Below are 27,538 nucleotides of genomic sequence, written 5' to 3' on the forward strand. Positions count from 1 at the left end.
CGGGTGCCCCCGGCCTGCACTGCCGCTGTAAGGGCACCGCTGCTCCGTGCTGCTCGCCCCAGCCTCGCTGTTCAGCCCAGGCTGCCCTCGGTCACGCCCCCAGGCAGGGAAAGGAGCGGGTTAGTCAGTTAGTGACACATGCTGCAGACGTTTATTGAGCTACACACTACACACAGCACAAAGACAATGCCACATGCACCTACTACAGGTGTTTGATTAGAGCAGCCACGTTAACAGATTGTCCAAGCCACTGAGTTGAGCACAAGGCATCTTGAAAGTGTGCGACAGGCTGGCACATGGCACAAAGACAAGGCAGTGACACACAAGTGACAGACTGACAGGCCAGCCTGGCACAGCACTGGGGAGGAACAGGTAGGAGAAGTGTGTGTGTGTGTGTGTGTGTGTGTCTCACTGAGGGTTGCTGACACACACAGCACCTTTCTGAGTCACAGGTCCTGGCACAGGGTCCTCCACACTGCCCTGGTTCCTCTTCCTCAGCTGCCCCCACAGTGACACACACAGCCCCTACAGCCAGCAGCACAGCCCAGTGCTCACACGGCCCTGGTGCTCAGCTCCCTCCAAACCCACAGCCCTTACCCACTCTGCAGTCACTCACTCACCTCCTCTGTGCCTGCTCACTGCCAGGCCCTTTCCTCTGTCCCCTCTCTCCTCCCTGTCACCTCAACACTGACTCACTGACTGCCCCTGAGCAAGCTGGCACTGTCAGCCTTGTTGCCATCTGCAAATGGTGCAGCAGTGAGGGGAGGAGAAGGAGGACCAAGACAGTCAGTATTGCCATCCCTTCATCCTGTGGCCATCACTTCCCACACCAACCAGCTTTCTGATGGCATGAGCTCCTGGCTCCTAGGGCCAACCAGTATCACAGTGGCACAAACTCCCAACACCTCCTTTGCACCCCACCTGCCCTCTGCCCCTCCCCAACACCCTGCATGGCCCTGGGAAATCTGAAGCCTGAACAGGACCAGCAAGGCCCTGAGCCAGTGCAGAGCCCACTTTGTGCACCTCCCATCCTAAACCAGATCTCACCTTCCTGGGCCTCCTGCCTGTCACCTTTGTCCACTCCTATAGACTCTGGCATCACTATTAGCATCTCTCTGCTCTTCCTCCTGCTGGGAGGCACCACTGAGGGCTTTGTGTGGCCATGTTCCCCACAGCACTTCACACTTGTCCCCTCCCCAGACATCCTCACCAGGCCCTCCTTAGGCCACATCTCAGTGAACACAGATGAAGGTCACCACCTCTGCTGCCAGCCCTGCACCTTCCCTGCAGGGCTGAACACATCCCTCTGCAGCTCACAGCAGACCACACCACATCAACTGCCACAGTATTGATGTCACATGGCACCAAACCCCAAAATACCAACAGTGCACAGCCTTAAGCTTTCTCAAAAAGCAGCCATGTCCCCAGACAGTAACTCTGAGACCCTGTGACCTACTCCCACACCCAAGGCTTGCACATCCTGCCCAGTAACCCAGCAGAGTCTCCAGCAGCACAGACCAGTCTGGTGGGGAACTGGACAGGTAGTGCTGCTGCTGCTTTGTCATGTGATGCTCTCACTGATGGGCTTGAGTGGTTGCCCAGCTGGCAGTCCTGACCCTCCCTGTCCATCTGCAGAGTCACTCATGCTGCAGTCCCAGGCTATGGGGGGAGCTGTAGACCTGACACACCTTGTCACACCTCCCATGGGTTGTTGTCACCAAGCACTGGAGATGTGGAGCTCCGTGCCTGAGCCACGTGTCTGGGCACAGAGCGGGGGGGGGGGGGCAGTGTCCCACCACCAGCATTGGCCCTTCCATCTCACCTACTCCTCGAGAGGACTCCCTGCACAAGCACCCATCCTCTGTGCAGCCTGCAGTGCACTTCAGGGAAAGGGATGGAGCCAGTGAAGGGAGGAATAAACACACCATCTACACACACACGCAAGTGTCAAACGCCCTTTAGTGGTAGACAGAGGTGCTGCCGGCCCCGGCCGCGCTGCTGCCGCCTGCAGTACCTGCCCTTCACCGGATGTGCACCATCTCCTCCAGGAAGGGCGTTTTCATGCAGCCCGTGCACAGCTGATCCATCCAGAGCGGCGCCTCGTGCTGCAGAGGGGTGCGCCGGGGGTAGAAGGTGAAATTCACGTCGTAGTTGAGCAGGCAGCTGATGGAAGCCATGTAGATATCAGAGAAGCGCACCAGCCGGCGGGAGAAGTACGTGGGGTTGTGGAAGGTGCGGAAGATGCTTCCAAACTGGGGGTTGAACAGGTTCTTCGTCAGAGACCTGAGAACAAAGAGATGGTGCTCTGTAGCTAAAACTGTGGTCACAGATTCTTCCCACTCCCTTAGCCCGGGGCCACTCCATTCCCTGGGCATCAGGGGATCACCCCAAGTACTGTGGTGCAGGCCAGTCCCTGTGCAGTGAGACTGATGAATATTCAGTGCTCCACTGTTATGGGCAGTGTCAGGAGCTGTGGGAGCTGCAGTAGCAGACAGCCACCAGCCCCTCCCAGCACTCCCCTTTCCCACCCTGCCTTCAAACCAGTCCAACCTCCCAGCCTGCAGCACTGCCCTGCTGCATGGCCCTCACCCAGAGGCAAGTGACACCAGGCAGGACCAGAGTCCAGCAGCTGCAGCAGCATTGTCCCCAAAGCAGGTTACAAAGCAGGGCCTGGGAGCCCCCAAGAGACCTCACAAGTGAGGGGGGGAAATGCTCACCTGATCTCCTGCCGTTCCTTCATCCACTCCAGCAATACTTGCTTAGACTCTGCGTCCTGATACATCTGCAAAGACAGCAGTAGAAAGCATCACATCCATCAGTCCTGCAGGCCACACCTCAGCTCCCTGCAATTTCCACTGTAACTCACAAACCCAGAGCCCACTGCACCAGGAGGAGGATGAGATGTTTTTAGGAACCAGGCAAGATGGTACATCCCTTCATCCCCATGCTAAACCCAAAATTCAGGCTCAGAAGGCAGCACATAACCTGTCCTGCTCAGCCAGGAGCTGTCTACCTGCATTCTCTCCAGCAGCCCTGTGAGAGCCTGCTGCCAGGTCAGGGAGTGCATGTACTGCTCCGTGTTTATGATCCGGATCTCCGTCTCCAGCTCAGGAACGATGGCTCCCGTCCTCCAGCCATGACGCAGCATGAGGTCCTGGAGGTCAGGGTGAAAAAACAACCAAGAATTCAACATAAAGATTGAAAGCCAAACACAACCCTGGTTCCTAGAAGAGTGGGTTTGTTCCCATTTCTCATTCTCAGGGGACAGCCATCCATGGCCCGTGCCAATAACAACCATCTCCTGGTCACTAGGATCAGTTGCATGAAGCACCTAAAAAGGTGGGATCCTTACAAACTGCTCTCAAATTCACACTTTACCCACAGAAGGTACTTCAGGAGCCTTTTCTCCAGTGCTTGCCTCTGTCTGACAGCCTGTGTGTCCTGTTGTGGGGGACACCCAGCACAGCCCTGAGCATTCAGAGCAGGCCCTGCCTTATCTCCAGCCCCAGCAGCCATGTGGGACTGCTCCCAGCCCACTGGAGGGCAGAGACATTGCACTCACCGCAAGGTCACTGTACAGATGGTCCCCAAAGTAGAGCACTTTGGATCCACGCCAGCCTGTCAGCCTCAGGAAATCAAAGAGGTTGCCCTGCAAGTGACAGGAGCACAGTGTGAAATGTGGGTACAGGACACCTCACCCCAGGCAGGTGTGAGCACTCTCATGGGATGTCAACCCCATGTGCTGCCCCACCATCTACACCCAGAGCTTTCTGTCCTTCCCCACCTCACTTCACTTTCTTCCTATGTGAAAATTCCCTGTACATCCCTCAGATTTTTCTCTAGCCTTAAAAAAAGGCAAAAATTCTTCCAAAGTTCTGTGGTCTAGGGCACAGCAAGTCAAGAAGAAAACATGGTGTAAAAAGGCAACAAAAGGAGGCAGTTTAGAGGCCAAGAAATGCCTAAATTAGAAAAGCCTGAGGTTGGGCAGAAAGAACACCTGGTTTAGAAGTTGTTGGTCTCAGGTGATAATGATTTCACCTCACAGGGTGCACCAGAGGGAAGGTGAGCACTGCCAGGCAAGGCTTCTGGAGTCAGGAGCTGTTCTACATCCCTGACCACCATCTCAACCCCAAAGATTAACAACACCCACATGTCCACAGGAACTGTTTAACCAAGCCAAAGAGCCAGGCAGCCTGCACAGATTCACAGCTGAGTAAAACAAACCAAACCCCAAAGCACCAGCTAAAGCACAGCAGCAAGCAGCTTTCAAGGCTTTCCAAACATCCACACATGCACAGAAGGCACTTCAGGGACTACCCTTCCATCTCCACACAAGTTTTGCACATGAGTCACGAGAACAAAAGCCACTAGGAAAGGAAATGGGCCCATCAATGCCAGCAGACCAGCACATGCAGTCAGTGTAAGCCTATGAGGCACTCAGCAGCAATCCCCCTGGCCAGTCTCCAGTGGCAGGAGGGAGCCAGCACCCCCAGCCACCAGCACCAGCCTGGCCAGAAAGCCCCCAAACACAAGGCAGCCCCCAGCAGCCACTGGCAGCTTGCTGAATGCACAGCTAAGGCTGCCCAGGACCAGGGTGCTGGGCCTTCTGTTCCTGCAGCATCCCTGGAGCTGAACAGACTTCCCTTAACAGCACAAAACAGCCTCTGCACTTCTCAGATACAACATTGCTGCTGCTCACATGAGGCCTGCTCAAAAGGCACTGTCAGAGAAGGAGATGGAGCACAGCCTTGCAAGGAGCAGAGTCCTCTTGCTGTGCTCCAGTCACCTCAAACAGCAATGGCAGGAAACTTGTGCTTGGAGCTCCATGGAGCCACACCTGTTCTGAGATTTCCAGGTCCTGCCCTCATTTCCCCCAATATCACAGATCTGGAGAGGGAAAGGAGTACAAACTTGGCACATACAGAAAACACCACATCTGTTGGAACAGAGGGCCTAGAGGGCATCACTTCAACTTCCCAGTCCCTAGGGCAAAACACCAATCCCTGAGGTCCCATTCATGAGATACCCACAAGAAAAAAACTACCATCCAGCCCTGCTTCAGGGGACAGCAACAGCTCAGAGGCCTCTGGCAACATCCCCAGCACAGCAAGGGCCATGGCCAGTGACACTTGCCAGAAAGAAACATATTGTGACACTCCAAGGAACAAAAATGCTGGAGACAGGGTGGGCTACAACCAGGATGCACCCAAAGAGCCACAGTTAGGCAACAACCTTAATGCAGTCAGATAAACATGACAGTGGGGAAGAACTGGACAGGAGCCCAAAATCCTACCCAGCCCACCTTCCTCCCTCGTATTTTCCCTTCCTCAGTGCACCATTCACTTGGGTGAGCAACCTGTGGCCACAAGACATAGGTGGGTCAAGGGCAGGATTTAGTGCAGCAATGAACTCCATGGGTGAGGTGTGCCCTTTCTCCTGAAGGAGCTGCTAACCCTCTGGGAATGAGCTCTGCCTGCATGTTCCCAGCTCTGAGCTCTTGGCAGAGGATGGGACACCAGCCCAGCCCTTTGGCAGACCCACCAGACAGAGGTTTCCCAACAGCACTACTCAAGGACATGACCTACTCTGCTACAACGGGTCAGGTCCCAGCTAATTGACTGAAATCTCACTAACAGCTCCTTCCCGTGGGATTGGACAGCTCAAATAACCAAGAACAAACCGTCCTAAAGCCAGAGGCAGCTTGTCTCAGGGGACAGGCCAGCTGCAAGGACAACACTCAGGGCAGCAAGCTCACCAGAGCTGCAGCTCATCCTTGGACATGCTACTCCTTCCAGAAGGGGAGAGTCAGGAGCCAGGCTTTGTACTCTCTTTGATGCTCTGTACCCTACAGGATCACCCTTGTTTCTTTATTCCTTATTTCTTTATTCTACACAAGTCCACCTTTTCCAACCTTATGGAGAACAGTTTGGAGTGAGGTGTGGAAGATCTTTGCATGCACATCAGATTTCAGAGAGCTGTGACTTTTTAGCCTCAACTACCAGACCTGGGAGCCCCTCCAGGACAAGAGTTTCAGGACCAGAATCAGAAGAGCTGAGGGAAGAGTGCACAGTTGGCCGTGCTGGACAATGTCAGAGCAGAGCTCCCAGGGTGAAGGGGGCAGGGGACATTCACTGGCCCCTCCCACACATCCAGGGGATATTTCCCTTCCACCCCACCTCGCACAAACAGGGCAGCAGCAGGGACAACCCAGCCTGGCAGAGGTAACTCAGCACAGCTTCCCCTGGGCAGAAAAGCAAGTACCCCACACCTTAAGTTACCTGGCCCTGCTCTGCCTTTCCCACTTGTCTCTGTCCTTCCATGCCTAGTGCCAAACCCATGCTGAAAGCATTCTGGGGCACAGTGTCCTATCAGGCAGGGAGAGCTCCTGGGGACAGGCCACCTCCCACTGCCCACAGCCAGCACAGCCCAGAGTGTGTCATCTTACAAACACCCTCTACCTCCACAGATGCTCTTTTCAAGGACTTCTGTGTTCTACCTTTCAAACACCAACCACGAACAAGTGTCCTACAGCAGAACCCATCATTTCCCCTCACCCTGACCAAGCAGATTCTCCTGTTTTTCCAGTGGTTTCCAAAACTGCAGGTGTGCTCTATGTCTCCACCATTTCAGACTCCTGCTTGCCCCCATTCACTTTACCTCTTTGTAGATCTTTCCCTTCTCCAGCTGGTTTATTTTGTCCCACTGTAGTGAGCCTTTATCATCCAGTTTTCTAAAAGGTCTGGGGAAAAAACAGGGGGAGATGTCAACTTCTTTTGATTTTTGGTGATTGTTACCCAGCAACCAGAACATTTGAATCACAAAACTTGTTTACCTATGTAACAACTTAAAATAAAAGCTCTATATGAGTTCTAAGTGACCTTCTGGGCTTTCTGCACTATTTTCTCAGGGGAAGAGAAAGTATGAAAGGGAAATACCTTTCCAAAATGCTTCACTGACTGTAACCATTTCATGTCAAAATCCCTAGCAATTCTTCTTGTTTTCACATACAGAGAGGAAGAAAATAACCATAATAACTCCTTCTGAAACGCCAAGGCCAAGAAGGCTTTGCCATGAAACACTTTGTGTGCTCTTCCAGCCTGGCTATGCCCCAGCCCAACAGAGACCATGGAATGTCCTAATAGGATAAAGCAAGTCTGCAGAGAGAATGGAAAGCAATCCCCATGCTGAGTTCACCAGGTGAACTGAGCTGTCTCTTGTTTTTCCTGAGGGCTTGCCATGACATTCTCCACTCCATGAGTGCATCTAAGACACCAGGCAGCTGTAGGTTTTATTTCCAAGAGGGCCAGATCATCATAGCTCCAAGCTGTGCTAGTAAAGCATGTCACCTGCAGCCCATGAAAAAACCTTTACCAGGCCAGCAGAGCTTATAAAGCCATTCCATAGTTTGCTCCAGCATATGCCAACAGTCTGGGTAGTGGGGGAGGAAAACACATACAAAGGAAAGAACAGACCAATTCTCAACTAAGCAGACACAAGTACCCAAAGCAAAGAAGCCAAAGAGCAAAGTAAGGACAGCAGCCTTTCTATTGGCAGCTCCTAACTGACCACAAAACTCAGCTGCCACATAAAAAGGCTTCCAGGACTGCCAGTTCCCAAACATGTATCCAATACAAACAAGATCCCAAAAAACCTCAAAAAACAAACCACACAGATACTTGCTGTGGGGAAGAGGAAAAGGAAAGATTTTGTCATACTCTCAGGACAAGAAATGGCCATCTCTCAGGCCAATTTTAGAAGCACGTTTTCTGCTTGGCTCTACACATTCTCTCCCCTTACTCCCAGACTGGTCAATCCTTGCCTCCTCAGAGAGTATCTGAGAGAAGGCTGAATGCTTCTGGAGGCAGACTGTGCTTAGCAGGCAGTGCTTCCTGGCAGGCCAGAGGAGCAGCTCCCTGCAGGGAGGGCCCAGGCCCAGGCAGGGCTGCCCTGCACACGTACTTGCGGCGGTCGGTGAAGAAGTTGGGCTTGTCCGCCTGCACAATGACCATGTCGAATAAATCCCGCCAGTTCTTGCCAACCATGTGCTTCATTCCTTTGTCCCTAGGAGCAGAAAAGTTAACAGATCCAGTATTCTTTTTTCACCCAACACTGCATCTTTACAACAGTTTGCCCTAAATTAACTCTTATTTCAGTAACAGGGAAGAAAACAGATTTGTGAAGCCCCCAAAGCTGTCTCATTGGATGAAGTATTGATGCTGTGCTTTGTTTCAAGCTGTCACACACTTTCTTCTGCACCACTGGAAGCCCAGGGAAGTCTGTGATACATCAAACACTGCTAGAGGCAGTGTCAGCTCTCCAATGTTGTGGCCAGCCACAGCTTTGTAACTTCTCCAAAAAGTGAGATCAATGCTGTGGGTGCAACACTCACCACAAACAGTTCCCAGAGAGCTCCATGACTACTGCTACAAAACCCTGTCCCATACAAATTCCAGGTGCTCAGAAGAGGGAGTGCCCTGTACAGCTCTTGCTGTGCCATGGTGACCCACTGATGAGCAGTAATGGTACTCACACAAAGCTAAAGGGACTGTTTGTGATGAGGAACAGCTTCTTCTTGTGGTTCACCAGGCGGTTTAGCACAGCATAGATTTCATCCCCGTGCAGGATATACTGCTCTGTACCAGAATGAAACATACAGCATCCATCAGAACACTCTGGCATAAGTCATGACCACATTTCTATAAACCAAACCAAACCTAGCCCCTATACCACTAAAGATGCAAAAGTTCAGAGTTAGATCCACCCCAGGCAGGCAGGCAATAAACCACCATGGTGACAAAGTGGCCTTCCTCATCCCCATCACTTCTACCTAAAGAGGAAGTGACAAGTGAATCTGGCACCAGAGCTCTATTTAACTCACCCATATCTTTTTCAATCCATTTGTACATCACTCCTTTCACATGAACATCTCTAATTGCATCCTAAAGAAAAGAGCAGGGGGGAAAATGTTTCAGTTTTACAACATGGCATTCCTGTTTCCCAGCATACAAACCTACTGCCACCACTGAGGACCAAGGCAGTAATGACACATCCTCTCCTTGCTGAATGAACAAAAGCTCCATCACTGCAAAGCAGCAGAGCCTGCCCAGCAAGGCTCACCAAGATGCCTGAAGAAGAACAGGGTGGCTGGCTCAGCTGATGCAGTGTAAGAGGGAAAACCTCAAAACTTATCTGTGGAAGCACAAGTTCCTTCCTGCTCTTGGAAACGAGCACATGTTACCCCACTGGTTCCAAGGCAATAAGGACTGTGCCACTCCAAAACCATTTACTGTCCCAACACTGTACTGTCTCACACACCAGGTGGCTTTTGTTCCCCCTGTGCCTGTGGAAGCTCTGCCAGGTGTGACCCAAAGGACAGGAGTGAGGACAGGAGTGTGAACAGCAGCAGAGGAGAGCACCTGTGATCCCCAGTGCTCCCCACAAACCAAAGAGGGCCACAGCTCAGAACCCTGGGTGACCAGTGTGCACAGGCAGAGCAGAAGCTCCCATAGCAGGGTGGCACAATACACAGCTGGGAGGGAGGCAAGTTAAAACAGATGTTGTCAAGGGCATCCAAATATTCTCTATTTTCCAGGCCAGAAGCCAAGATACAGCACAGTTTTAGACACACCCAACTGAGATTCTGCACAAGTCTCCATCCAGCAAGATATGCCAGACCCACAAAACCATTTCCAGAGCAGCAACACAGTTTGCAGTGCTTGCACATGCAAATGCTTGTTTGAACAGCACTGTTTTCATCCCTGACAATTCACACAGGTAAACAAATTGCTGCCTTTCCCCAGGACCCTTAAATTCCTATGACACTGTGACACTGTGTGTGCCCCTTCAGTAGCTGCCCTTTCAGACTTCACCACTGATATCACTACAGTAACATTGCCACACAGTCAACTGCTCTCATGGCAGTGCTGGGGAAACCTCCTCATGACCCCAGAAAATTTCCTTCAGAGCTGGAGAGAACCACAATTTACAACTTAAAAGGGGATGATGAAGGTGGAGGCATAACCACTTAAAAATGGAGTTTTAAGAGCTTCTTTCCATCGTGTGGATTTGAAGGGCAAAAACGCAGAGGTCACATCTCATTGCCTTATTGGAAGGAATCTGAAAAGAGGGCAGGAGCTCTGACAAGAAAACAGCTTTCTCTTAACTCAAAAGCAAGCAGATCTTGCTTGTCACTTAAAAGCAAGCAGATCTTTGGACTTGTGCCAAAACCTTTGCAGAGAAAAAACATTTCAGTGTGCTCTTTCCCTAAATTCCTGCCCTCCAAAAAAGAAAATAAGAAAAAAAAAGGGAAAACTATAATGTTTCTGTAGGTAAAATCTTGGAGCCTTGGTAGGCATCAAAAAAATGCCTCCAAGGGGAAGCAGGGTAAACTGCACATTCTTACTCTCAAATATGAAGTGACCAAACTGGTGTGACAGGACTGCTTTAATTACATGTCACCTTCAGCCTTTGCCATAGCCCAGGATCTGCCCTTTTGACTCGGTGCAGTGCCTGTAGCACTCAGCCTGCTCCCAAACACACATCAGCAGTACCACCAGGAGTTACAGCAGGGTGTCAGGCTAAGCCAGTGCTGTCCTCACAGCTGGGCTATGCAAGTCCTCTACAGGCACAGAAGGATCTCTGTGCTCATGTTCACAAAACATTTCTTTGCACTTGAACCTGGGTAGTGCAAAGGGATAAGTTTTGAAAAAATGTTTGTTTATCCTCATTGTACAGGAAAAAAGCAAGAACTCTTCTGGTGAGAGCATGTGATGGTCCCTACTTTCAATATAGATCTCAGGCATTGCCACAGATTTTCTGCCTCAGCTCTCTTCTTTGCCTACTTTAGTTGTTCCTCAGAGAGGACCACATTCTCCTCCAAAAGGACAAAGCCAGGATTAGCACTGAGCAGTCTGAGGGCTGGACCACACCAGCTGCCCTGCATTGGACATGAATCAGCTGTGGCAACCATCCCCCTGCTCTCAAGATTTCAATTAGGAACACATCCATTTGATCTCAATAGAAGATACTTTGAACTCAAAAGAAGATACTCTTCACAAAAGGCCTCAGGAGTCAGCTATATGCCTTCTTCACATTTTCCCCACCCCAAGAGAAAAAACAACACCCTTGAAACATGTTAAGGTCTTGTGGGAAATGGGCAGGCAGGTTCCTATCTAGCACCAACAGAAGGCCAGGACACACAGCTGACAGGTGGATCCTTATCACAAGGCAGCAGCACAGACTTGAAACCCCATTTCCCCTTGGAGCCCCATTTCCCTCCCAGAACTGAACAGCCAGTGGGTGAGCCTAACAGCCCCACAAGGTACCAATCAAAAACCCTTCTCCATGGAAAAGGGAGTGCAATAAGGAAAATGTGTTGTCTGTCAGCATAAATCACCCAGAGCAGCAATCTCAAGCACTTACATCTTGTCTACAGCATGAACTGAAAAGTCAAACAGCCCCAACAATGCTGATAATCCCACACAGCCCTTTCAAGTGCCACTTAACACCTTGAAGTAAATGACACATGAAAGCTGGAGTCACCACTGGATCAGACTATGCAGCTGCAAGGGGTACAGGATCCTCAGAGCAAGCCAGGACAGGTGTTTTACAGCAATCACTGTATAAAGTAAACTGTTTGATACACAGCTTTTCTATTTGACAAATGAAATATTAAGGAAAACAAATTAAAAGTCTGCAGAACCAGAAAACATTTACACAAGCTTTGTGATATATTTCCCATGGAAGGACCTTCAGCCTAAGCAGCTTAGGCACTCCCACACAGGATACACCAGAAACACCAGCTCTGTAGTACAGACAGAGCCCAAACATGTTCTGAAAACACAGCTTTGAATATTCCCTGGTAAGGCTTTGATCTAAAGGGACAACAGAGCTGTCATATCAGGCTGGTCACTGCAAACCCTTGGGTTTGCAGTGCTGCAGAGTTCACAACTCTGATGGGTGTGAGCTGTGGGGCAGTTGGCATTTCACTTACAGATATGTCTTTGTAGAGATGCACCTGGTCAAACTCAATGCCATGGGTGATAAAGTAATCAATGACTGAAGAGAGCAGTGTCATTTCAGGGAGAGAAAAAATGTCCATAAACTGCTTAAGTGATGGACCCTGGAAAGCAAAAAAATGAAAAGGAGGCATTAGGCCAAAAATACTGGAAAAAAATAAAGCCAACAAACAAACTCATATCACCCAGCATCATCTGAAATATATTCCAGACTAATAACAAGAAAAACCCTGGTGTGGTAAATCCCAGTCACTCAGCAAGCAGCCCTCTCTTCTCAACCAAAACACCAACCTTGAAGAGAGAGAGAGAGGTGTCTCCTTCACATAAATGTTTACACAAACCCAGCATCATTAATACCACATGGTGAAGATGGGGGAAGCAGGGAGTTGGTCCCAGATATTTTAATTCAACCTCTGCTTCCCACCTGGACTCTTGGCATTAATAGAGGTGCCAACAGACAATGCTCTGCTACAGCAGCAGACAAGGGCCTTGCTGAAGATGCCACATTGCTCATCCCAACCAGGCTACACAGGGCACCAAGCTGCTCAAACCAGGTTCCAGTGAGATTTCACAAGGCAGTGTAAGAATCACTCCAACAAGCCATTGGCCAATGCCTGTGTGTCACTAGAGAAAGCCCAGAGGAAAAAGAACTGCAGCCCAGCAGCAGTCAAGTGGAAATGGACAATTACATCCTCACCAAGGAATAACTGCCCTTGCATTAGGCAGAGCTGCACTCTCACACACATTTGCTATTTTTATTGCCTATCAATCACAAATCTATCAGCAGGCCAAGAGCCAACTTTGGCCCCAGAGAGGCTTTCCAGTAAAATAAACTTTATTTATTCTGCAGATACCACCTGTGCAGAGGACTGCAGTGAGTCTCCCTTGCAAGATGAAGCTGGGATCAATTTTTTCATTTTCCATTGATGAAGTTCCAGACCAGAATGGGTCAATTACTAAGGTCCTGTATATGGGAAGTAACTTGGGAAGCACACAGACTCCCCATGAACTGGTCACCAGCAGTGCCCTGGCAATCCAGCTCCATCATGTCTGTGCATGGGCTTTGAGCAATCCAGGACTGAGAGCCATGAAGTTGGAACACTGTAGGATAGTACTGACCCACTTCAGAAAGTTTATTAGAGCTGTGTGAAACACAGACATGAAAGCAGCACCCAGAAAGCCACAGAAGGTGCAGATGATGAAAGCTGACAGGGCCCCTGCTGTCTAATGACAAATGTGGCCCTGTCATGGCAGAATGTGTAACAAGAGAACATCTCCCATTTAGTCTGGCTGGCTAAGGGTGGCAGGAGACCAGCCTTGTCTAAAGGCAACACCTGGGGCAATACAAATTGGGGTCAAAAGGGCAAAGGAATAACAAACAGCATTTTGCTTGAGGTGTATTACCAAAAAATGCTGCCATCAAAAGCCATGTTGGTGTGCTGAGGGTTATAAATTTCCATCCACCCAGCACAGGACAATTTCACCTACAGCAGAAGACAACACAAAGGGCCACCTACCACACATGGTGGTGCTGCTTAGGATACTCACTGACTCCTTCCAACACTTCTGTCCATTCTGATGTCTGCTTGCTAAGGGAATATTTCTCCCATAGCAACACCAAAATTTTATGTAAACAACCTTCATCTTTTTTTCTGTTCAGAGATTATGGGAAAGAAGCAAGAGGGACAAAGCCAGGCAGTTCCTACTGAAATAACTAGGTATGGGATTTAGCAGACCAATGACCTGTCCTACCTGTCAATACCTGAAGTACAGAGCAGACAGGTAAATGTTCAGTGTTAACAGCAAAGATTTACCTTGTCAACTCTGATTTAATTTCTGTGCCTTGTTTCATTTTTCTTGGCAAGTCCAACCTCTCCCAAGTCCCTTTAATGGCCTTGACTTCCTTAGGCAGACATAGTGACAGGAGTTGTGACAAAAATTGGACTGTGCTTTCAGAGTGTTACATGTGCTTTTTCTACAACTCCCTTGACACCTGCACCTTCCTTACAGGCCATCACATGTAAAGCCACAGCAGCTGCAGTGCTGAACCTTGGGAAAGATCTGTGCCCAACTACTGCAGGTGTTGGGATGCTGGCAGCTGTCACACACTCCTGCTAACAGAGATCCAGGAAAACACTTAAGGGATTTATTGAAGTATTTAAGTAAATACTTAAGTATTTACACACTTCAGCCATATCAGTGCCACTTCTCTTGTTGCCTGTTAGCAACTCTCCTGTTGCTCATACAGCAGCATCAGCATGGCAGACTGAGGAGAACAAATCAAAGAGCCCTGCTAAAGGCTCACTCCTCACCATTCACTGCACCTGCTCACACCAGCAGTCATCATAACCCTTCTTTCATCTTTCTCACTAATGTGGGAAAATATGCCCCACTGAGTGGCACAGGCTGAGCAGACATTGCTGAATGCAAATGCTATTAATTGTCAATACTTTTGTTCTCTTTGAGATCCACCTATTAGCTCATGGAGTCTATTACATTAATAGGAGAGGAGATTCACCTCTTCACAAAGACTAAGCTGATATCTCTACTTCTTTAGACAAATTTTTCAATACCAGCTACAGGAAAGAAGAAAGCACCTGGTACATACAAGCACATAAAGACTCACCTCAGCATAATCACGTGGTCCTACAGAAAGCCACAACTTGCAGCAGGTTTCATGTTTACAATAATATAAAAAGAAAGATGAAATCAGCTCAAGTCTGGCAGGAGTGAGGAGAGTTGCACAGGAGGAGGCCAGTCAATGGCAGTTTACAGACAGATCAAATTCTAAACAAAAATGTCCTATTTCAAAGCTGGAAACGTCATTGAGCTATAAACAGAGTATATACTTATCCAGAAAGCAACCACTCAGATTAATTGTTCCCAAGAGAGAAAGAGAAAAATCAAGCAGTGACCTTGCTGGAGACTTCACAGAGCAGACTCACAGGGGTATTACAGAGGAAGTGTGCCCTTCTCCTTCCAGCTTCCCCTAAGGCACCAGAACTGAGGCAAGAAACAAAGCAGCTCTGGGAGAAGGGATGTGAAAGGTCCTGCTTGGCCACTGTGCCACATGAGACACAAGGAAGAAAAACCTCTCCTAACTTCCTCTAGTTCAGGCAACCAGAGGATTTTTACAGCCCCTACAGACAGAATGTCAGTATTTTACTATCCCTACACTCATGGACTACAACTCTATAAATAATATCCCCTGAGCAGTTCTGAAGGAGTGTGGAGGGAGATCCTTAACATGAAGGGGAAAACACCCTACCCAAAACCAAAGACAGAAAGGCACTGCAAGCACCCTGCAGGCACTCCTGCTACCCCCCAGAGACCTCCTCCCCAACAGCTCACTGCTAACACAGCACTGCAGGCTGCAGGGGTAGCTTGGGAGCCTGATTTGGCCAAGGAACAAGCAGGGAACATCTCCCTATCAGTCTTCAAAGCCATTTAGCTCTAGGCCAATAGCCCTGGTATTTAAAAATGCTTTGCAGATGTCTTTCAGATGCTAAACTGCTAAATAACCTCTGGGGCATATTCCCACTAGAACAAAAACACACACTGCAGCTCACTGGGGACCAGCCTTTCCAAGGGAGGCTGCAGTCATTTACATGTGCATACAATTCCCTCTGTGTTCCAGCTGTCCAAAGAGCTGGGGGGGTTTACAATACCTTGCCATAGAAGTCACTCATCTGGTACAGGGGGATGTGCTGGGTACCACCGTAGAGTTCAATCACCTCTTCATCAGGCACCGGTTTGAGCCCCCTAGACACAAAACAAAGCAGTTTGTCAATAATCACTGTCTGTGCAGTGCTACAAACAGCAGAGAAAAACAGGACAGGGCAAACAGGCTCTTTCCTAAAACTCAAAAATTCCTCCTGCTCAAAGGAGACAGGCAGAGAGCCCAACGGCTCTAAAGATCCACATAAAATCTTTCCCAAGACATTCCTCAGATACCTCTTTTGCTCCTACAAGTTAATTGAGGGGCTTTATCCACATTCCAGCAGAGTCCAGCCAGAGGCTTCTCTCTGTCTGCTGTCAATTTGCTGACAGGACTGCCCCACCAAATCAGCCCTGACTCGGGCAGCACTGGGTAACTAACTTGGTTTGGAGATGTTGCTTCCATGAGATACATCACCTTTAATGAAAGGTGTAGGAAAAGGCTTCCTGAAAACAGGGTTTCCTTCTTATTCAGTTTTCCTAAACAGAACCAGATCTTGACTAAGACCATTCAACAGAGAAGGCTGTTTTCTCAAAAACACCCAAACCAGGAGTATGGCTGATCTGTGTAGTTCATAACATCAGGTTATCTGACTGCTGCAGGTTTTGCCTCTTGCACAATTTTGATGACTCTTTGCTCAAGCAGTCAGCAACTTTCCCTTTCTCCTTTTCTACTCAGTTATGACACAGCATCTAAGAAGTTAAATGTTGCCTCAGTTGTGCACAAAAGCAAAGGAAAGTTTAGAAGGACACTCAAAAAAAGACAGTTACCAAAGGACACTAGGGAAAAGAAAAATTAAAATGTGTTTTCACTAAAAATCTCTTTATGAAGATGAAGTACAATATGGAGCAGTACAAACCCCTGGTCCCCTCACCCCCCAAACTGGCACTCAAAGAAGCCAATTGTCTCTGGTTATGAAACGCCCTTCTTAATATTCTTAGAGTGTTTACTGTAACTAAAGCTTAACAGCAAAAGGGCAGAGATCAAGGAAAAAAACACATTGGCTTCCATGCTCAGGAAATACAACATAGGATTTACAGGAGATTTGCTATTGATATTTATAAATTACTACTTCTTACACACCAACTCCACTCCTCTTTGGAGCAAGGTATTTTCTCAGTCTCCAGTCTCACAACTTGTAGGAGAAAAATTTGCTCTGCACTGTATCAGCCACTTATCCCAAAGCATACCCAGCTCTTTTTGGAGAACTAAAGGAAAAACAGGACAATCTGGGACTTAAAGTGAGCCCAGATTCTGATGCATTATTAATTTATTGGCACGTCTATGTTGCTTTAAGATGTAATTTGCACATCCAGATCACTCTCCAAGGCCCAGCAGAGCACTGTTGGGACAAAATCCTGCCTGAAAAAGGCCCATGTGTGAGCCACATTTAGAAGAGCCCTTCCCTTTTGGCTCTGTGTGCTCTGAGGTGTTAACCCAGCCATGCTGTAGCTGCAGCTGCAACACCAGGCAGTGTATGTGACCAGATGTGCTATTAACCATTACAAAAAGCTCCAGGTCTTCCCACCCACACCCGGCTTGAAATGCTTGAGAAAAATTAACTCCTTGCAATTATATGCCAGGTAAGCATTTGAAGCAAGAGCAAACAGGATGAGCCAGACAAGACTGTGCTCTGCTCAGGAAAGAAGCAAAGCAACCTATGCCATGAACATACAGTGAGATGTAGAAATCCACTTTTGCATACATAAGCATTTAGAAAGTGATTTTCAGAACTGACAGACCTATATGCAGTCCCCAGCTGGACATAATGGAAAGCATCGATCTTCATGAGGAGACTCTGTGACAAGGGATAAATATTTACTGTTAGAACTCAGTTATTGTTAAAATTTACACTGAAACCTTATTCAGTTTAAAATTCCACACAAATGACATTCAGAAAATAAAGTTCAGTATGAGCATACCACTTCTATACACTTTAGACAGCACTTATTCTCCAGCTACTTTTAGACACACTTATTCATACTGTGTCTTTTTATTGGTCTCTCTGGCAAAAGACCATCCTTCTATGAGCCAAAGTCTGTTATACCCCAATTTGTAGACAGGGATGCAGTTGAAAAACAGGGACAACAATATTTCTGTGACTCAAGACAGTCTATTCTTATCTCTCCTCAAGAAAACACATATTCCAAAGGAGCGTTGTGTGCACAGATCTGTTTCCCCCCACCTTTATCTTAAGCAGAACTAAGTGGGCAAGTTTTATTTCAGAGCACAGCAGCACTCAGTCATTTTCCTCACACAAGAGCTCCAGCTCTCCCCTTCCCAGCAGACATTGAAGGAAAGATGTCCAGGAGCTCACCAGGCTGGTAACAGAGACTCCCCTAATCATGAGCCATCCTTCTCCATCCATCACTCTGAAGCTGTAACACAAATCCTTGGGATGGAAGCAGCCTCACACTAAACCCACATCACTCCACAGCTCCCACTGGAACATGGCATTGAACTTCTTCCATCAGGATACAATATCAGTGTATCTTGTTACACTGTGGGCAAACCTCCCAGTAATCTGTGAGGAGTGCAGGCAAATATGCTGAAAGTTGTAGACAGGCATAGCCCAGATTTCTGTGTTTTTTGCAAACTCTGATCCTGAGAAAAGAGAGTTCTCTACTTTCCACTCACTCAAAGGGTGCTTTGCTTGGCCAGGCCACTTGCCCATGTTTCTCAGATACAGCAGCCAAAGATTCAAACAGAGAAAGAACCTTCAGTTTCCCACAGATCTACTTCTTGCTTTGTAAGGCCAGAGGCATGAGGGCTCTGCTGCCATGCTGTCTCCACAGTTAGGACAAAAGACAGAAAATCTCTAGAGTTTTTTCCTTCATTCTCCTTTTTCCCTCCTGCAGGAGGACAGCACACACACTCCAGCCTGCACTGCCTGCTTCTCTGAACTCACTCAAACTCAACATACAATAAAGCTACTCCAGTGAAACAACTTTCTGTGCTGAGCTCCCACCTGACTGCCTGGCTGCAGCAGCCAGCATGGCATCACTGGGCATCAGGGAACAGAGCCAAAGCACTGAAAAGGGTTAAAGCTAATGCCTGCACTCTGCTGCCTGTGTTCTTAAGAAGTATGCATCTCAAGTAGCTTGGATCTTATTCCAAGCACTCCTATTATTCGGGGTGGGGGGTGGGGAAAGCTTCCCAAAGCATTCTCCTGGCAAGTCATTTCTATTATTAGAGTAAGACATTATGCCTCTGCTCCTGGCAAATACTTGTAGATGCAGGACTGAGTTTTGTTGTTTCAATTTCCTGAAAGACAGAAATGATCACATAAACAAGCGCAGTTTTCTATTAATTAGCCTGTGGAATTAATTGACTTTTAAATTTGCAAGGCTGTTTAGCAGAGGCCTTTGCTAGAATGTCCCATTCTGCTGGAGGTCAGGCTGGCACAATAGACATCTTTCTTTGGGGAAGAACCCAAGCAGTGAAGAGCCCAGCCAGCCAGACTCGCTGGTCATTTGGTGACAGATGTTATTGCAAGCAGTGACATAAAGTATCTCCACTGAAAACATAACAGAGGAAAACAAAGGCCAGGAGAGTGAACTTTGTACAGCTTACCTTTTGTACATCATAGTGAAGTCCCCGTATGGCAAACCCTGGAATGTAGTCATACTTCCCAAGCCCTTCTGGATACTGGGAACACAAACAGCCACATCATTAGAGCATAAGCACTGGATAATCAACACAATCATTTCACCTGAGCTCCTTTAGTCCTGTCTAATTTTGGCCCTTCAGCAAAGAAAGTGGATGAATGGAGCAAGACAAAGGGATCAGGATACCCCAAACTAGTTTTTCTCATGTAAAGGACAGTAGTGAAAAAGCATCAGATTCACTGAGGCAGTGAGGACACTTCTTGTAATCTTTGCACATATTTTTAAAGATTGGCACTGCAGAGCCCCTCTAAACAGAAAGGCAGGATGAGAAAAAATGCATAAGCAGTCACCCATTGCAAACAGAGTGTCTGTTCTGGGACATGCTCTAGGGCATCATCCCATCGACCAGCACATTCCAAGTCCTGCACAGCTTCAGAGTTGGCCCATGATTTATGTTCAGCCACCATGTGCACCTCCTACCAGCAATCCTGTAGGCATTATTTCCATAGCTGAGTACAGCTGACCTGGGCTTTTTTACACTAAGGCTCCCACTCCACTTTATAAAACCTCAGGAATGTACATCATGTTAAATAATCTCAAAGGAAATTAATTCTGCAATCAAAGATTGTGAAATATTAAGTTTATCTCAATAAATCAAGTAATTGACATGTGTGTATAATGCCTGCACAAGCATGTCTGGGGTATTGCAAAGACAGCAGCAAGCTTCATTGAGTGGAAACTCTTAGCACCTCATTACCTTGAATTGTTCTATTAGGATGTCTCTGGCAGTGTTGAAAATCATGGAGTGCAGTAAATTAGAATACTGTGCTAATGTGTAATCGTAGTCGAAGCCATAGATCTCCACATCTCCCAGGCTGATCTCATTGTTAGCGTAGATGGCGGCGGGGTTGAGCAGATTGCAGACTCCTGGTGGAAGGAGATCTAAACAAAGGAAAGGGGAGGAGTTAGAGAAACTGAGAGCATCACTGAAGTTTAGACTTTTTGTTCTGGACCTGACAGCAGCTGGAAATGCCACACAGCAGCAGCAAAGAGCACAGAGCTGCTGGGGAAGGCTGCTGCCGTTTGTTCACTCACTCAAATAACGTCCCCGTGAAAAAACACACTGTGAAACCTCTGGCTGCACCTGGAGATAAAGCTCTGTAACCATCTGCACAGCCAGACCGACCTTTTGTGTCAGGAAGCTGCAAAACAATGCCCCCTGCTCTCTGGCCTACATGAAGCAAAGCAGACCCGAGGTTTTGAAGTGTCAAATTTCTATCTCAGAGCAGCTGCAGTTTCTGCAGGCTTCAATGAGAAAGGCAGCTGTGATAAATCACCAGAAAAACACACACCCCTCACAAGCAAACAGGCTCTTGGAAAAGTCTAGGTTACTCCAAATCTGAAATTTTGAGGTTTGTCTTCTGGCATTTTTTGCTTCTCACAGAGGCAACCAGACTTCACAGAGAAATCCTGTGAGTAGCATTAGGACTTTTTAAATTTTTGTATTAATTGGCAGGAAAAACCAAAGTACAAACAGCTACATGTAAAAAATACCCCACAGTAAGTTATGCTCCTGGAGCATGCAATTCTGATAGCAGCAAGTGATCTGCTTTCCTCTGATAAACAGCTGTGGGCACAGCTCAGCCCTCACATGAGGTTTGTCACTGCAAAGCAGGGTTACTGCTCAAGGTGCTTGGGAATAACAATTTGCTCCCCAGAGCACTGAGAAAATGGGGTTCAGTGACCAATCAGCTAAACTACCTGGATAGAAATCCCTTCCCAGAGGCAGTGCAGAGAGGAGAGCTTCCACTCCACTGCAATGGGAGAGGCAGGAACAGATCTTCCCGCAGGCTCCCCGCTCCACGAGGACTGGCCCCAGCAAGAAAGGGCAATAAAAACAATTCTTTGTGGTAGGTTGCCTGGTCACAGCCACACTGGGGGACAGAGGGGAAGGAGATATTTCCTCCCTCCTCAAAGATGGGTCATTTTCTCTTTGAATAATAAAAGAGCAGGCGTTTTCCAGATCCTACTCAGCATCAGTGGGTAGGATTTTTTCTTTTCCTACCTTAACTTTTGGCATTTAGCAAGGACCCCTGTCCTCGTTCTTTACTGCTTCCTTGCTATAAAACCAAGTTCCATCTGTGTCTAGGACAAAAAATACGTTATTAGAAAGAGATATCAGCCCTTCCCAATAAAGATTTTGTCTGGAATTATAACAGAATTTAGGCAAAAGGTTGAAGTTCTTTTGTGAGCTGTAATTCAGAGAGGTAACCAAAGAAATAGATTCAAATATTTCTAAATGTTTCTTTCTCAGGGAAAAAAAAAAAAAATCACTGTTACAAAACATACCCTTCCTTCTCTCCTAACTGCCTTCCATTTGGCCTTCAAATACCATTCACCAGATCATGTGGCAAGGAATCACTAGAAAATAAAGCAGTGTATTAAGGCAGGAGGGCTGACTTACTGGCTACACACCAGGAACAAAAGCTCTCTGTCAGTGCTCAGCTGGTGGCAACATTCCTGGAAGAGGCTTAGGAGAGAGGATGCAATCCAAGTGCTTTCCAGAGATTTTAAAAGATGGGAAATGTAAATAGGATTCAGATTATCACAGCTTTCCTACTTTCATCATAAATGCTCTTTGCACCATAAATAAACAGAGCTCCACTTCCTGTCCTCACCCCCAGTCAACTTGTGGCAAGACCTTTTTCTAAGCTTACACTGGGATTTGCTGGGTGTTATTTTTCTCCCTCACAAGAAAAATGATGACACAACCTTAATCATATCTCAGGGGAAATGTGCAGGGCTTTCCTCTTCTATTAAAGCACTTTTTTCTTTCTATGACAAATGCACCCAACTTGCTGCTACAGTGTCCCTACAGAGAGGTCAAGCTCTTCCAACATTCCCCTTTTGCTAATATATTGAGGACAACACATATTGATAGGCTGAGAGCATCACAAAATACCACTGCCTGAACCCTACCTCTCCATTCACAGAGGTAAAGAGAATCTTCTAGATTCAACCACACATGCCAGCCACAACTTTTGCAAAAATATCAGGAAAAACTAAGGGAGCAGTGGGATTTTGTAACAAGGAGAGAGCAGTCTAAGCTTTACCAAGCAAGTCCTATCTGTGATAAGCAGTTACTGTGCCACAGCACAACTTATGAAGTACATTTAGACCCAGTGAGTGAAGCAATGCTCCTCCCTGCCAGCCTCAAAGGTACAGAGCCTCTCTGCTGTCCTCTGACAGCCCAGATCATTTTTCCCCACTCATATTTTGTCATTCACTTACACAGCATATTCTCTCTTACCTCCTAAGGGCTGAAAAAGGATGCACACAGCAGCCCAAGTGATTTACACCCACTGCTCACACACAACATTCCCTATGTTCACTTCCCCAAGCACCACACATCTTTTTGTTGTTTCCTATTCCACATCACTCACAACTTGCAGCTTGCTCTGTCCACCCCATCATCCTACATCTTGAATTGACAGTAATTTCAAAGTCACTGCTCCTCTGAGGAGGAGGAAATCTCTGTGGTTCAGTCTAGAGATTCATGATGCATGTTTGTGTCAGTGTAAATGTCCTTTTGCAGCACCCTCCTCAACAGAGCTGCAGGTCTCCATCTCCTCAAACTCGTGCAGTCTCCGTGCAGGTTCCAACTACAGCAGGGAAAAGACACAACCTGGGAGCACACACAAAATCAGTTTCAATACCAGAGCCCAAACACGCCTCAGGGTTACTGAGCCAGGCTTCAAGAAGCTTGCTTTAATTGTGTTTGTTTGGGGGTTTGGTTTGCTTTTTTGTGGTGTTTTGTTTGTTTGTATGTTTTTCAAAGATATCCTCCTGGGTGGTTACCAATCCTCAGTGCTAGTCAGGTCCTGGGCTGCAGGCTCGGGCGCTGCTGCTCTGCACGTAATCTGCCAGGGATCTTTGTCTCAGATTTCCTGGCAATTGTCAAATCAAAACAAACAGACACCCACCAGAAGCTCATGAAGATGCCATTTTTCAAGAATGATAGCTTTTGCTCTTCTCCTTTGCCAGGACACCATAAAATTGCTGGATAGATATAATAAATTAAACAAGACAACCACACAAAACAAAATGAAGACCAGTTTTGGTTATTAAAAAAGAATAATAATGCCAGCTACTCCTTCTGTCTGGGTCCTGACTAGAAAGGCAGACAATATCAGTTAGTCACTGCCTACTCAGCACTTCACCCAGGAAGTCTGCTCTGAGGGAGAGGCAGAGTGAGCACATGGGAGGACGGTGTGGAAAAAGTTGCTCTTGCACTGGATGCAGCCTGGAATCTGCCTGCTTGCACAATCGGCTCCTGTCTGCAGCTCCGACTGATTTTAGGGAAGTGCTGCACGTCCAGGCACATGATGAAATTCAGCAGCAGACCACAAGAAAGCGTGTTTGATCTCTCACACCTGGGTGTAAATGCACAATAAACACACAACATCTTCATTTTCCCTCTGTGAGAACCTGGGCAGCTGCTGAAATCAGAGTGTCTCTTCCCAGGCAATAGCGCACATTGTTAGAAAGCAATAACCCTCAATCCCCAACAGGAGAGCAGAGATGGACACAAAAGCAGGTAATTAACTGTGAGCAGACACTACAGACACCATCTGGCCCCTTCTGATGTGAAAAACGCTCTGGGCAGGAGGTGCCAAGCACGTCTCCCGCTTTTCTGTGCTCCCGGGGTGCCAAGAGCATCCTGCAGGAAATACACAAACGAGGCAACTCACCCGCGTCTCACACCCTTTGTACTCCCACAAGTTCAACCCAGCAGACATCTGCACTAATTTCTTCATAAGACAAGCAGGGAAAAGAAGGGTACAGAGAAGCAGATAGCCATCATCCTCCACATTCTTCATGAATCAAAAAGTTTCCCTTGTTCACACTAAGTTGCTTTCTAAAGACAAACTGCCAGTTTCCTCCCTTCCAAGTACCCCTTTATCCTTTTGAAGGGTTGTTTTGTGCCATTTCCTGCAAAGCACTCCCACCAGCCAAAGCAGATATGGTAGGAAGAGAAAAATATTATCTAAAGACCATTTAATTTCAGAGGAACCATGTTAAAAGACCTTGGATTTATGCTACTGTGCCTAAATATTTTGGGATTTCCGGCCAATGAAATCTACATTAACTAAAAGCAATATTAAAAATATAATTTCATTCTAAAATTACACTTTTAAAATACAAAGGCACTACAGAAATGCTACAAGAGTTCTTCACAAGAAAAATGGGTTATATCCAAGAAAGCAAAACTGAGAAGTTTACATAACTGGTCACTCTTCCAGTTCTGGCTGTTCTCACATTTAGCCATTCTCAAACTTGTCATGCAAGAAGTTTGCAGATATTGTAAAGTTGCCCAGGAAAGCTGAGTTAGTGTAGCCACTGTTTACAGATTTGGAACGCCTAGGAAAAAACAGACACTTGCTTATAGCCAAAGCATCACTGGCTTGGCTGTCCCGATGTTTCCTAGAGCACAGGACTTCAAAGCTGATTTCGAGAGCTTATCAGCCTTCCTTGACATTTATCAGATCAGAAAACAGCAAGTCTTGCTCAACTCCATCCCTCTGACTAATGTGAATGTACCTTTCCTTTTGGCAGGAGAAAAAGAAAAAAGCACAGTAACTGCCTTAAATTTTTATCCTCAAGTTTTTACAGGTAATGAAATTTGGTCATAAGAGTCAGTGTTGCAATAGGCAATAGGGGGATAATGGAGAGAATGGTTTCTCTTAAGTCAATGCTGAGAGGAAGTTTCACCTCAGAGGCACTCTCTGTGCAGCTTCGTTGTGCTGTCATTTGTGTCACCCCACTCCAGCCTGGCAGAGCAGAAATGTCTTTATAGAGTTGAGAGCTCCTTGTGCCTCTCCTCTGGCCCCAAACCTGCACCACCATTGCACAGAAACTCGTCCTGCACATCCTGCCCCGTTCAGCTCAGTCAGCATTTGTGGTGCAGAAATGCAGCAGGGCTCCATGGAGCTGGAGCTAAGCAAGGGCTGGGCTGAAAACACACCATGAACTCTCCTGGCAGAGACTCGCTCCAAACCAGTGACAGTCACTGACAGCACAGGACAGGGACTGCACAAAGGTGGCATTTCAGAGGGGGAAGGGGAAGGAGGCACCACAGGAGCCTGCCCAAACTCAGTGCTGGGCAAGCACTCACCTCACACCAGAGTTAGAAACCAGGCCCAAAGGAACAGACTGCTGCCACATTCTGCACAACTGCTCAGTCATCAAAGCAACAATTAAAACTTGGACCAACTCTGTCTCTTCCTGGCAAGATCTGAATAACAGCACAGTCTTGAAATTTTAGTTTGGGGGGATACTCTTTGAACAAATGAAGGCCTTATTCACCATATCTGATGGCTTCCTGAAGGTTTGTGAAGAGTCTGCTCTGTGACACTTGGGCTACTTCACCTGACTTCATTTGGCATTTACTCCTGGTGATTACTGCTCCACCTCAATTAAAAACTGCTTCTCTTGCATCACACCAGAGTTATGTGAACACAAACTTGACAATCTCACGTAGCAAACCAAGCATTCTGCCAAGAGACCGTGCCACAGCCTATTAGCACACATCTGCATTTATGGCTTCAGTCCCATTATGGAAAACACAATAATGCCTTTGAGGATAGCAAGGTCCAAACAGCAATACAAGCACTGCAAATTGGAATTTCTTTTAAGCAGTGGGGCTAAAACCACAACTCAGTCTTGGAGGGTATCACCAAAGCCCCAGTCCTCTGTCAGCATCCTGCACTGCCTTCAACAGCGCTGGGAAAGGAGCTCCCATCCTGGAATGCAGCAGCCTGAGCACCCAATGGATCAGCAGCCAATTCCCTTGGGTTTGTGCATCATGAAGGACTCGAGATTTGATGTCAAATGCAGTGGACTGGAAGATGGGGGAGGAGGGAATGACAGACCTTGTCGATCTTAGAACAGGGAGAAAGTTCTTCCAGATGCCTAGGGCTGACTGCTGTCCTTATCCAAGCCCTTAAGTAAACAAAAGCTAACAGAGAGTTCTGTAAGAGCAGGCACAAACTCACTTCCTAGCTCTGCACAATGCTTACCTTCAGCATTTCAAGAATCAAGAAACCAACAGGAAAAAGTTCCTTGCCCTCATGTCATTAAAGCTATTTTTAGGAGTGTTTAATACAGTGGAGGTCTGCTGCTGCCAAAAAGACCACAATCCTGTTTTACACACAGACAGACTTGGCGAGCAGTCTGAGTTTTCTCCTGGCTTGGCAAGATTTCAAAGTACCCGACAGAGCCAGGTAACTTTTTGGTCAGAGAAGCAAAATCGCACTCCTGAGCAGAAGGTGTGACACATGTGGAACCCAAACTGAGCTCACGACCAGGACCCATCCCAGGAGCTGCAGCATCAGCACTCTTCAGGCTCACTCCTGTGCCACTGGTGACTCAGACTCGTCACCCTTCACTCAGCATCACCATCCATTTGTCCAAATCTAACGCGATTCCGTGTGCCAGCCAAGGCAAACTGCAGAAAAAGGCAACAAGCCCTTCATTCAGACCATTTGCCACGACAATGCCGACAATGGCCAGTTATGAAAAGTCCCATGTACCCTGCATGTCCTGCAATGCTGAGTCCAGACGGGGATCTGCACAGAAGGAAGCCCAGGATGGGGAGAGGAAGATCGAGACCAGATTTCAATGAAATAAAACCATCCCAGAGAGCCGCGGGCCACGGAAGATGTGGATGGGGATGGCCGGGGAGAAAGGCTCCTAACCCGGCATCTGCACAGCACGGGCACATCCCAGGGCGGCGGGGCGGGCAGAGGCACCGAGATGCGAAGAGGAGAAAGGAGAGGGGAAAAAAGAAGGGAAAGGCCGGCCCGGCAGGACGTGGCAGCCCCTTACCGTACACCAGCTTCTTCATCTCGTGGTACCTGGCCCACAGGTAGGTCTTGGTGTCCGCTCCCTCGGCCGAGACGGGCTGGCCGCCGACTCTGCCGGGGGCCGCCGGGTGCTGCTCCCGGGGCTGCCCGTGCCCTCCGTCCCCGGTGGCTTTGTGCCGGCAGCTCTGGCAGGACACAGCCACGGCGAGGAGCCGGGGGGCCGCGCCGCCTCCCCTCCGCAGCACCGCCGAGCCCAGCGCCGCCATGGCCCCGCCGGACACCGCACACCGCCGGGACTGCTCCGCTGCTCTCCCGGCCCGCGGCGGCACC

General features: G+C 47.8%; 1 protein-coding gene across 1 annotated transcript; it reads right to left on the reverse strand.

The window, feature by feature from the left end:
* Positions 1-1,941: 1,941 nt before the first annotated feature.
* Positions 1,942-27,535, reverse strand: NT5DC2 (5'-nucleotidase domain containing 2). Its single transcript, XM_059480402.1, has 14 exons — positions 27,231-27,535; positions 20,101-20,285; positions 19,309-19,383; positions 17,478-17,533; positions 15,686-15,779; positions 11,993-12,121; positions 8,879-8,939; positions 8,531-8,633; positions 7,960-8,061; positions 6,658-6,739; positions 3,563-3,649; positions 3,014-3,154; positions 2,718-2,782; positions 1,942-2,283 (listed from the first exon to the last, which is right to left on the reverse strand). Exons 1-14 carry the CDS (start codon positions 27,472-27,474, stop codon positions 2,022-2,024), a joined length of 1,686 nt encoding a protein of 561 aa, XP_059336385.1. The 5' UTR covers positions 27,475-27,535; the 3' UTR covers positions 1,942-2,021.
* Between the last annotated feature and the right edge of the window lie 3 nt (positions 27,536-27,538).

This window comes from Ammospiza nelsoni, chromosome 11 (assembly GCF_027579445.1).
Source record: "Ammospiza nelsoni isolate bAmmNel1 chromosome 11, bAmmNel1.pri, whole genome shotgun sequence".
In the NCBI taxonomy this organism is placed as follows: Eukaryota; Metazoa; Chordata; class Aves; order Passeriformes; family Passerellidae; genus Ammospiza; species Ammospiza nelsoni.

What these genes read in the sequence shown, in the direction of transcription:
- NT5DC2 (XM_059480402.1), bottom strand. Translation starts at nt 27,474, where the DNA reads ATGGCGGCGCTGGGCTCGGCGGTGCTGCGGAGGGGAGGCGGCGCGGCC. An exon ending in TTCACTATGATGTACAAAAG is followed by an intron (nt 17,534 to 19,308) that starts GTAAGCTGTACA and finishes CCCTTGTCACAG; the next exon opens with AGTCTCCTCATGAAGATCGA. An exon ending in CAGCTGGGGACTGCATATAG is followed by an intron (nt 15,780 to 17,477) that starts GTCTGTCAGTTC and finishes TTTTGTGTCTAG; the next exon opens with GGGGCTCAAACCGGTGCCTG.